This window comes from Crinia signifera, chromosome 6 (genome assembly GCF_055691185.1).
Source record: "Crinia signifera chromosome 6, ASM5569118v1, whole genome shotgun sequence".
Taxonomy (NCBI): domain Eukaryota; kingdom Metazoa; phylum Chordata; class Amphibia; order Anura; family Myobatrachidae; genus Crinia; species Crinia signifera.
Window position 1 is genome coordinate 5,126,418 of NC_139222.1, and position 12,383 is coordinate 5,138,800.

Sequence of the window (12,383 nt, forward strand, 5' to 3'; positions counted from 1 at the left end):
GAGCAGGAGTATAATAGGGGCTGATGGCTGCTGATGTATGAGATACACCAGAGAGTGCGGGGAGGAGACTGGTCAGATCTCTGGGCTGGTAACACACAGTGACATGATGTAAGGAGGAGAGCAGGAGTATAATAGGGGCTTATGGCTCCTGATGTATGAGATACACTAGAGAGTGTGGGGAGGAGACAGGTCAGATCTCTGGGCTGGTAACAAACAGTGACATTATGTGAGGGGGACTGCAGGAGTATAATAGGGGCTGATGGCTCCTGATGTATGAGATACACCAGAGAGTGCGGGGAGGAGACTGGTCAGATCTCTGGGCTGGTAACACACAGTGACATGATGTGAGGGGAGAGCAGGAGTATAATAGGGGCTGATGGCTCCTGATGTATGAGATACACCAGAGAGTGTGGGGAGGAGACTGGTCAGATCTCTGGGCTGGTAACAAACAGTGACATGATGTGAGGGGGAGAGCAGGAGTATAATAGGGGCTGATGGCTCCTGATGTATGAGATACACCAGAGAGTGCGGGGAGGAAACTGGTCAGATCTCTGGGCTGGTAACACACAGTGACATGATGTGATGGGGAGAGCAGGAGTATAATAGGGGCTGATGGCTCCTGATGTATGAGATACACCAGAGAGTGTGGGGAGGAGACTGGTCAGATCTCTGGGCTGGTAACACACAGTGACATGATGTGAGGGGAGAGCAGGAGTATAATAGGGGCTGATGGCTCCTGATGTATGAGATACACCAGAGAGTGCGGGGAGGAGACTGGTCAGATCTCTGGGCTGGTAACACACAGTAACATGATGTGAGGGGGAGAGCAGGAGTATAATGGGGCTGATTGCTCCTGATGTATGAGATACACTAGAGAGTGCGGGGAGGAGACTGGTCAGATCTCTGGGCTGGTAACACACAGTGACATGATGTGAGGGGAGAGCAGGAGTATAATAGGGGCTGATGGCTCCTGATGTACGAGATACACCGGAGAGTGCGGGGAGGAGACTGGTCAGATCTCTGGGCTGGTAACACACAGGGACATGATGTAAGGGGGAGAGCAGAAGTATAATAGGGGCTGATGGCTCCTGATGTATGAGATACACCAGAGAGTGCGGGGAAGAGACTGGTCAGATCTCTGGGCTGGTAACACACAGTGACATGATGTGATGGGGAGAGCAGGAGTATAATAGGGGCTGATGGCTGCTGATGTATGAGATACACCAGAGAGTGCGGGGAGGAGACTGGTCAGATCTCTGGGCTGGTAACACACAGTGACATGATGTGATGGGGAGAGCAGGAGTATAATAGGGGCTGATGGCTGCTGATGTATGAGATACACCAGAGAGTGCGGGGAGGAGACTGGTCAGATCTCTGGGCTGGTAACACACAGTGACATGATGTAAGGAGGAGAGCAGGAGTATAATAGGGGCTTATGGCTCCTGATGTATGAGATACACTAGAGAGTGTGGGGAGGAGACAGGTCAGATCTCTGGGCTGGTAACAAACAGTGACATTATGTGAGGGGGACTGCAGGAGTATAATAGGGGCTGATGGCTCCTGATGTATGAGATACACCAGAGAGTGCGGGGAGGAGACTGGTCAGATCTCTGGGCTGGTAACACACAGTGACATGATGTGAGGGGAGAGCAGGAGTATAATAGGGGCTGATGGCTCCTGATGTATGAGATACACCAGAGAGTGTGGGGAGGAGACTGGTCAGATCTCTGGGCTGGTAACAAACAGTGACATGATGTGAGGGGGAGAGCAGGAGTATAATAGGGGCTGATGGCTCCTGATGTATGAGATACACCAGAGAGTGCGGGGAGGAAACTGGTCAGATCTCTGGGCTGGTAACACACAGTGACATGATGTGATGGGGAGAGCAGGAGTATAATAGGGGCTGATGGCTCCTGATGTATGAGATACACCAGAGAGTGTGGGGAGGAGACTGGTCAGATCTCTGGGCTGGTAACACACAGTGACATGATGTGAGGGGAGAGCAGGAGTATAATAGGGGCTGATGGCTCCTGATGTATGAGATACACCAGAGAGTGCGGGGAGGAGACTGGTCAGATCTCTGGGCTGGTAACACACAGTGACATGATGTGAGGGGAGAGCAGGAGTATAATAGGGGCTGATGGCTCCTGATGTATGAGATACACCAGAGAGTGTGGGGAGGAGACTGGTCAGATCTCTGGGCTGGTAACAAACAGTGACATGATGTGAGGGGGAGAGCAGGAGTATAATAGGGGCTGATGGCTCCTGATGTATGAGACACACCAGAGAGGGCAGGGAGGAGACTGGTCAGATCTCTGGGCTGGTAACTCACAGTGACATGATGTGAGGGGGAGAGCAGGAGTATAATAGGGGCTGATGGCTGCTGATGTATGAGATACACCAGAGAGTGCGGGGAGGAGACTGGTCAGATCTCTGGGCTGGTAACAAACAGTGACATGATGTGAGGGGGACTGCAGGAGTATAATAGGGGCTGATGGCTCCTGATGTATGAGATACACCAGAGAGTGCGGGGAGGAGACTGGTCAGATCTCTGGGCTGGTAAAACAGTGACATGATGTGAGGGGGAGAGCAGGAGTATAATAGGGGCTGATGGCTCCTGATGTATGAGATACACCAGAGAGTGCGGGGAGGAGACTGGTCAGATCTCTGGGCTGGTAACACACAGTGACATGATGTGAGGGGAGAGCAGGAGTATAATAGGGGCTGATGGCTCCTGATGTATGAGATACACCAGAGAGTGCGGGGAGGAGACTGGTCAGATCTCTGGGCTGGTAACACACAGTGACATGATGTGTGGGGGAGAGCAGGAGTATAATAGGGGCTGATGGCTCCTGATGTATGAGATACACCAGAGAGTGCGGGGAGGAGACTGGACAGATCTCTGGGCTGGTAACACACAGGGACATGATGTGAGAGGGAGAGCAGGAGTATAATAGGGACTGATGGCTCCTGATGTATGAGATACACCAGAGAGTGTGGGGAGGAGACTGGTCAGATCTCTGGGCTGGTAACACATAGTGACATGATGTGAGGGGGAGAGCAGGAGTATAATAGGGGCTGATGGCTCCTGATGTATGAGATACACCAGAGAGTGCGGGGAGGAGACTGGTCAGATCTCTGGGCTGGTAACACACAGTGACATGATGTGAGGGGGAGAGCAGGAGTATAATAGGGGCTTATGGCTCCTGATGTATGAGATACACCAGAGAGTGCGGGGAGGAGACTGGTCAGATCTCTGGGCTGGTAACACAGTGACATGATGTGAGGGGGAGAGCAGGAGTATAATAGGGGCTTATGGCTCCTGATGTATGAGATACACCAGAGAGTGCGGGGAGGAGACTGGTCAGATCTCTGGGCTGGTAAAACAGTGACATGATGTGAGGGGGAGAGCAGGAGTATAATAGGGGCTGATGGCTCCTGATGTATGAGATACACCAGAGAGTGCGGGGAGGAGACTGGTCAGATCTCTGGGCTGGTAACACACAGTGACATGATGTGAGGGGAGAGCAGGAGTATAATAGGGGCTGATGGCTCCTGATGTATGAGATACACCAGAGAGTGCGGGGAGGAGACTGGTCAGATCTCTGGGCTGGTAACACACAGTGACATGATGTGTGGGGGAGAGCAGGAGTATAATAGGGGCTGATGGCTCCTGATGTATGAGATACACCAGAGAGTGCGGGGAGGAGACCGGTCAGATCTCTGGGCTGGTAACACACAGTGACATGATGTGAGGGGGAGAGCAGGAGTATAATAGGGGCTGATGGCTCCTGATGTATGAGATACACCAGAGAGTGCGGGGAGGAGACTGGTCAGATCTCTGGGCTGGTAACACACAGTGACATGATGTGAGGGGGAGAGCAGGAGTATAATAGGGGCTGATGGTTCCTGATGTATGATATACACCAGAGAGTGCGGAGAGGAGACTGGTCAGATCTCTGGGCTGGTAACACACAGTGACATGATGTGAGGGGGAGAGCAGGAGTATAATAGGGGCTGATGACTCCTGATGTATGAGATACACCAGAGAGTGCGGGGAGGAGACTGGTCAGATCTCTGGGCTGGTAACACACAGTGACATGATGTGAGGGGGACTGCAGGAATATAATAGGGGCTGATGGCTCCTGATGTATAAGATACACCAGAGAGTGCGGGGAGGAGACTGGTCAGATCTCTGGGCTGGTAACACACAGGGACATGATGTGAGAGGGAGAGCAGGAGTATAATAGGGACTGATGGCTCCTGATGTATGAGATACACCAGAGAGTGTGGGGAGGAGACTGGTCAGATCTCTGGGCTGGTAACACATAGTGACATGATGTGAGGGGGAGAGCAGGAGTATAATAGGGGCTGATGGCTCCTGATGTATGAGATACACCAGAGAGTGCGGGGAGGAGACTGGTCAGATCTCTGGGCTGGTAACACACAGTGACATGATGTGAGGGGGAGAGCAGGAGTATAATAGGGGCTTATGGCTCCTGATGTATGAGATACACCAGAGAGTGCGGGGAGGAGACTGGTCAGATCTCTGGGCTGGTAACACAGTGACATGATGTGAGGGGGAGAGCAGGAGTATAATAGGGGCTGATGGCTCCTGATGTATGAGATACACCAGAGAGTGTGGGGAGGAGACTGGACAGATCTCTGGGCTGGTAACACACAGTGACATGATACTGATAGTAAGTGATGTACTTAGTGATTATTACTCACCTGTGCTGATATCTGTAGGAATTTCCTCCTCCTTACACTGCTGATCACACCTCACATAAGTCTCTTCTTCTTCCTCTGTATCTTCTGTCTTCACATATGTCACATACGTCTTTTCTCCCTCTGTATCTTCTGCCTTCATATCGGTCACATACGTCTCTTCTTCTCCCTCTGTATCTTCTATCTTCATATCGGTCACATACGTCTCTTCTTCTTCCTCTGTATCTTCTGTCTTCACATATGTCACATACGTCTTTTCTCCCTCTGTATCTTCTGCCTTCATATCGGTCACATACGTCTCTTCTTCTCCCTCTGTATCTTCTATCTTCATATCGGTCACATACGTATCTTCTCCTCCCTCTGTACCTTCTGCCTTCATATCAGTCACATACGTCTCTTCTTCTCCCTCTGTATCTTCTGCCTTCATATCAGTCACATACGTCTCTTCTCCTCCCTCTGTATCTTCTGCCTTCATATCAGTCACATACGTCTCTTCCTCTTTCTTTATTTCATCTAGCTTTATATCAGTTAGTTCTTCACTCTATAAAATCAGACATTGTTTTGTAGGTTATATAAACTGAGATTTAACATACTCTAAGAAATCTATATACAGTATGTGGTTATCCTGGGAATACAGAGGACGGGGACTTCTCTCTGGGGTATCTCTGTTACTGGGCCCATCTGTAGGAGACACACAGTGACTGAGGACATGGTATATATGTGATTATCCTGGGAATACAGAGGACGGGGACATCTCTCTGGAGTATTCCTGTTACTGGCCCATCTGTAGGAGACACGCAGTGACTGAGGACATTGTATATGTGATTATCCTGGGAATACAGAGGACCGGGACATCTCTCTGGGGTATTCCTGTTACTGGGCCCATCTGTAGGAGACACACAGTGACTGAGGACATTGTATATATGTAAATATCCTGGGAATACAGAGGACGGGGACATCTCTCTGGGGTATCTCTGTTACTGGGCCCATCTGTAGGAGACACACAGTGACTGAGGACATTGTATATATGTGATTATCATGGGAATACAGAGGACGGGGACATCTCTCTGGGGTATTCCTGTTACTGGGCCCATCTGTAGGAGACACACAGTGACTGAGGACATTGTATATATGTGATTATCCTGGGAATACAGAGGATGGGGACATCTCTCTGGGGTATCACTGTTACTGGGCCCATCTGTAGGAGACACACAGTGACTGAGGACATTGTATATATGTGATTATCCTGGGAATACAGAGGACGGGGACATCTCTCTGGGGTATTCCTGTTACTGGCCCCATCTGTAGGAGACACGCAGTGACTGAGGACATGGTATATATGTGATTATCCTGGGAATACAGAGGACGGGGACATCTCTCTGGGGTATTCCTGTTACTGGGCCCATCTGTAGGAGACACACAGTGACTGAGGACATGGTATATATGTGATTATCCTGGGAATACAGAGGACAGGGACATCTCTCTGGGGTATTCCTGTTACTGGGCCCATCTGTAGAAGACACACAGTGAATGAGGACATTGTATATATGTGATTATCCTGGGAATACAGAGGACGAGGAAAGCAATTTTCTTTTGAAACCAGACTGATAAGGCCAAGACCTGGACTTTCAGGGAGGCCAATCTCAGACCCAAGTCGAGACCCTTTTGAAGGAAAGCCAGGACTCTGGCTACTTTGAATACCTTTGGATTGTATCCCTTTGGTGTACACCATGTGAAATAGGAGTGCCAAACTCAGTAGTAGATCCTGGAGGATGCTGGTTTGCGTGCCCGGATCATAGTTCTGGCTACTCTGGAGGAGAAGCCTTTATGTTTTAGCAAGGCAGTCTTAAGTGCCACGCCGTCAAAGATAGACGTTGAGGGTTCGGGTGCAGACAAGGACCCTGACTCAGCAGATCCACCCGAAGGGGTAGAGAGAATGGAGGCTGGGATGACAGAAGCTGCAGGTCGACATACCAATGCCTGTGAGGCCAGGCCGGAGCTATTAGGACAAGGTTCCCGCCTTCCTTTTTGAATTTTCTGAGAACTCTGGGAATCAAGTTTATTGGAGGGAAGGCGTAAGGTAGATGAGACCTCCATGGAACCGACAGGGCATCCGTGAAGCACGCTTGAGGATCTCTGGACCTTAAGCCGAATCTGGACACTTTCTTGTTGTGTCTGGACGCCATTAGGTCCACATCCGGCAGGCCCCAGCAATCTACAAGGAGAGCAAATACCTCTGGGTGGAGTGACCATTCCCCCGGGTGAATGTCCTGTCTGCTCAGGAAGTCTGCCTCCCAGTTTAGCACACCTGGGATGAATACTGCCGACAGGGCCTGAAGATGCTGTTCCGCCCAGGAGAGGATCCTGGACACTTCCTGTAGAGCAGCTTCGCTGCAGGTGCCTCCCTGGCGGTTGATGTACGCCACCGCTGTGGCGTTGTCTGATCGGATCTGAACCGGTTTCCCTTGGAGCAAGTCCAAGGATTGAATTAGGGCGTTGTGGACTGCCGGTAGTTCCAAGATGTTGAGGGAAAGGCGAGACTCCGGAGGAGACCAAACGCTTTGCAAGGATCTGGGCCCATTCCACCATATCGAATGTGGAGACCATCAGACCCAAAATTCTCATTGCTTCGTGAACGGAGACTTGTGGGGCATGAAGAAACGTCTGGATTCTGCGTTGCAGAGATCTGCATTTGTCCGTGGGAAGCGACATCCGCAGTAAGCGAGTGTCCAGGGAAGCTCCCAGATGCAGCATTTGCTGCGAGGGGTTCAGGGAGGATTTCTCCCAGTTCAGTATCCAGCCATGGGCCTGAAGATCGAAATCGTTATCTGCAGGTGCGACAACAGGACTTCTGGAGACTTTGCCACCACTAGGAGGTCGTCCAGGTATGGGAAAACTCGGATGCCTCTCCTGTGAAGAAGTTCCGCCATTACCGCCATGATTTTTGTAAAAACCCTGGGGGCTGTGGCCAGGCCGAATGGAAGGGCCTGGAATTGGAAGTGGCGATTTTGAATGGCAAACCTGAGGTATTTCTGGTGTGCCGGCGCAATGGGGACGTGCAGGTATGCGTCCCTGACATCTAGAGAGACCATGTAATCCCCTGCTTCCAGCGCTAGGATTATTGTCCGCAAAGTTTCCATCCGGAACTTTGACACTTTTACCACTTTGTTTAGTGATTTCAGGTTTAGTATGGGTCTGTATGTTCCGTTTGGGAACCAGGAACAGAGTGGAGTAGTAGCCCCGCCCTCTTTCGAGAGGCGGGACTGGGACGATGACCTGAGACTGCAACAAGGCCTGTAGGATTTTTAACAAATGTTCCGCCTTGTGTGGGTCGTGAGGAAGACCCGTGCAGAAGAACTTCCGAGGAGGAGGCTTTAGGAAGGTTATGGAGTATCCCCGGGATACCGCTTCCCTCATCCAGGCATCCGATGTTGTGGACAGCCATTGGGGGGCAAAGTGAAGGAGTCTGCCTCCCACCTGGGGATCCCCCTACGGGAGGCGTGACCAGTCATGCCGCAGGCATGTCGGGTTTGGCAGGGGCCTGTCTGGTGGCCCAGGCCTGTTTAGGCTTGGCTTTCCCTGCCTTGTTAGGCGGGGCGTTCCTAGTGTTGGATTGGCCTCTGGCCTTACCCTGGGGGCGAAAGGAAGACGTCCTAGCTTTCTGCGGCAAAGCTGTAGGGAGGCAAGCCATCTTAGCAGCTGCAAGAGAAGCTACAATTTTGTTAAGCTCCTCCCCAAACAAGTTCTCACCCTTAACAGGGAGTAACTCCAATGTCTTCTTGGATCCTACGTCAGCTTTCCATGGCCTCAGCCAGATAACACGGCGGGCCTGGACGGAACTGGCAGATGCCCTGGCTGCTAAAGAACCTGCGTCAGACATGGCCTCCATGATATACAAAGCCGCCTGTCTTATGTGGTGAACACACATTTTAGCGTCCTCAGAAGCATCTAGAGGGAGCTCATCCTCCACTGTTTGGAGCCAGGGTAAAATGGCCTTGGCCGTCCAAGTGGCTGCAATAGTGGGCCTATGGACTGTGCCAGAAAAGGAAAAGATGGCCCTGAGAGACTGTTCTAGGCGTCTATCTGTGGGATCCTTAAGGACTGACCCAGAGGTGACTGGGAGGACAGAAGGCTTTATTAACCTTGTCACATGGGAATCAGCCGGTGGTGGAATCTCCCATGGTTTACAATCCTCAGGAGGAAGAGGATACCTGGACAGTAGGGATATTTGACTTTTTCCCTAAGGCTTCCCATTGATCAGTCCTGATCTCTGATAAGTGGTCAGAATGAGGGAATTGGGCCTTAATGATTGTCTGCTTCTTACAGACATCTCTGGTCTTAGCAGTAGGCTCAGGCTCATCAGAGTCTGTCAACAGGACGTCACGGATAGCATAAGTGAGAGCTGCCACATCCGGTGTTTCTGCTTGGGAAGCAGGAGTGTCAGTGGGCATAGGATCATCATCCTGGTCATCATCTAGAGGAGGATCATCATCAGCGTTATCAGTATTATAATTATTAGCCTCATCATCAGTGTCATCCTGACCCGTCGACAGCAACGGTGTCAACACAGGTCTGGTTAGTTGAGCAGCACTGGGCAGCAGCTTCTGCATAGCCACCGAGGTCTGTTGCAAGGTCTTCACCGTGGTCGACAGGGCATCCACCCAAGGTGGAGGGGGCTGGACTACAGGGGGTGCGATGGATGGCGGCAGGCAATCCACTAAAGTACTCAATAAATGCTGAAAAGCTGCCCAGGGGGGTTGAGGAGAAACCGCCGTGGCATATGGCTGACGAGGGGGGAGAAAGCAGGTGACACATAACCAGTCCTGGATAACATCCTGCTCAGATAATCCTGCTGCACAGCCGCTGCAGGACAGGAGCTGAGGAGACTCTGACTGAGCGCGGCCACGTTTGGACATAGTACAAAAAGGGAAATAACAGTACACAATAGGAGGATTCACCAAAGAAACCCTAGAGTGATACCACTGCGTGTATGAGACCTATGAGGCCGGGCCCCAATGAGAGGATAGAGAAAGTTATACAGACAGTGACAGATAGAACTAGCACACGGTCACACACACACACACACACACACACAATAGCCCAAATGAGCTGTCACGCCCCACTATCAACCGCTGAAGCTCTATGGAGCAGGTGGGATGTAGGGTGGCTGTGAAAGTGATCTACTCAGCCTGTAGACGGTGTCACAGGGGAGAGCTGTCGCCCGGACTCTGGAGACTCCGTGCCTCTGGACAAGGCGCTGGTCTGAGAGGAAGGGGGCGGGCACAATGTTACGCAGCTAACGGCCACAGCTCTGGGAAGAGAATGGCGCCAAAGCTGGGGGAGGGGCTGCAGGCCAAGCGCCACCTCCCTGTGCTGGACTTCCCCCACCGGGATCCAATTAGAGTCTTGTGAAGTGGGTTCCCCTTACCCAGACCTACGCTCGGTTCCCGGTGGTCTAGTGTAGTCCCTGACCCGGGAGCCAGTGTCCACGCCAGCTGCTGCGGCTGTCTCCCGCAGCGCACAGCCTTACCTGCTCCCGGCCACGCTGCCTGGAGGAGATTTCCGGCAGTGCTAGGCGCTGTCCGTCTCCTACGCTGGGCTACCCCGCTTGACTGAGGTCGTGGGGGATGTCGGCGCCGGCGGGAGTGATGCGGCAGCCTGCGCCGCCATCAGATGATTGACGGCGGGAGCTGCCTCAGCCGCAAGTTTAAAAATAAAAAATGAAAACGAAGCTTCTTCTGGGGCTACCTCAGAGAGGTAATCCCTGCTGATTAAAAATGTGCGTCTGCTTCCTGCAGGCACCAACAAAAAACTGGTTACATGAGCCTGGAGGCGGGGTTGTAGGGGAGAGGGCCCGAGCATCCTGGGAATTCTTAAAGCTTCGCTGATTGGTGCCTTGGACCCCCTGGATCCGCCTACAACCCCCATGTCCCCTGTGGGACCCATGGACCCTGACAAGGAAATAAAGGTTTTCTAGTCATTTTTTTGGGTGTTCAAAAATCTGTTTTATTATTATTTGAAGGATCTTGCTATTTTTAATACTTAACTTGCCCCACATTAATATATTTAGATTTTTTTACATTACATATGCAGAGGGGGTGGGGACCCGCTTATTAATAGTCACTGCGCTGGGTCCCGCTCCGTGCAGGCTACACGTTACAATATGTGCTGCACATATGGCGATAAGTGTGCCGGAGCCCGCTGGCCACTACACACCCCCCTTTCTGCCTGCCGAATCCTCCAGGGCCTGCCTCCGCCTCTGTACTCCCCTCCGCGCCGGACTTCGCCATGGCAACCTTACATCAGGTAAATGGCATCAGTGGTAGAGTGCTTTCACACTGCAAACCTGCTTATACCCGGTATAATACTGGGTAATATGTGCGGTGTGAAAGGGAATTAACCTGCATGGGCCCGTTTTAAGTAACGTTTTAAATACCGGGTCTAAGCAGGTTTGGCGGTGAGAGAGCAACAATACATTACACAGATAACAGGGGGCAGTAGTACAGGGGTATACAGGTGATAGGGACAGTACAGGGGTATACAGGTGATAGGGGCAGTAGTACAGGGGTATACAGGTGATAGGGACAGTACAGGGGTATACAGGTGATAGGGGCAGTAGTACAGGGGTATACAGGTGATAGGGACAGTACAGGGGTATACAGGTGATAGGGGCAGTAGTACAGGGGTATACAGGTGATAGGGGCAGTAGTACAGGGGTATACAGGTGATAGGGGCAGTAGTACAGGGGTATACAGGTGATAGGGGCAGTAGTACAGGGGTATACAGGTGATAGGGGCAGTACAGGGGTATACAGGTGATAGGGGCAGTAGTACAGGGGTATGTGAGGTGATGGGGCAGTAGTACAGGGGTATACAGGTGATAGGGGCAGTAGTACAGGGGTATACCGGTGATAGGGGCAGTAGTACAGGGGTATACAGGTGATGGGGCAGTAGTACAGGGGTATACAGGTGATAGGGGCAGTAGTACAGGGGTATACAGGTGATAGGGGTAGTAGTACAGGGGTATACAGGTGATAGGGGCAGTAGTACAGGGGTATACAGGTGATGGGGCAGTAGTACAGGGGTATACAGGTGATAGGGGCAGTAGTACAGGGGTATACAGGTGATAGGGGCAGTACAGGGGTATACAGGTGATAGGGGCAGTAGTACAGGGGTATACAGGTGATAGGGGCAGTAGTACAGGGGTATACAGGTGATAGGGACAGTACAGGGGTATACAGGTGATAGGGGCAGTAGTACAGGGGTATACAGGTGATAGGGGCAGTAGTACAGGGGTATACAGGTGATAGGGGCAGTAGTACAGGGGTATACAGGTGATAGGGGCAGTAGTACAGGGGTATACAGGTGATAGGGGCAGTAGTACAGGGGTATACAGGTGATAGGGGTAGTACAGGGGTATACAGGTGATAGGGGCAGTAGTACAGGGGTATACAGGTGATAGGGGTAGTACAGGGGTATACAGGTGATGGGGGCAGTACAGGGGTATACAGGTGATAGGGGCAGTACAGGGATATACAGGTGATAGGGGCAGCAGTACAGGGGTATACAGGTGATAGGGGCAGCAGTACAGGGGTATACAGGTGATGGGGGCAGTAGTACAGGGGTATACAGGTGATAGGGACAGTACAGGGGTAT

At 51.6% G+C, this 12,383-nt stretch overlaps 2 protein-coding genes across 5 annotated transcripts in view; both read right to left on the minus strand.

The window, feature by feature from the left end:
- LOC146009857 (uncharacterized) overlaps window positions 1-12,383 on the minus strand; it is a 426,052-nt gene that overhangs the window by 395,752 nt on the left and 17,917 nt on the right. For 3 of the 4 annotated variants that reach the window (XM_083150395.1, XM_083150397.1, XM_083150396.1), the window contains exon 2: window positions 4,758-5,269. In XM_083150395.1, coding sequence (XP_083006521.1) covers window positions 4,758-5,269 — 512 coding nt within the window. Of the gene's footprint in view, window positions 1-4,757; window positions 5,270-12,383 lie in introns of those variants that run through there. The other variant, XM_083150401.1, reaches the window with a different exon arrangement.
- Window positions 1-12,383, minus strand: part of LOC146009866 (uncharacterized) — a 235,403-nt gene that overhangs the window by 78,696 nt on the left and 144,324 nt on the right. The gene's annotated exons all lie outside the window — the stretch shown is intronic.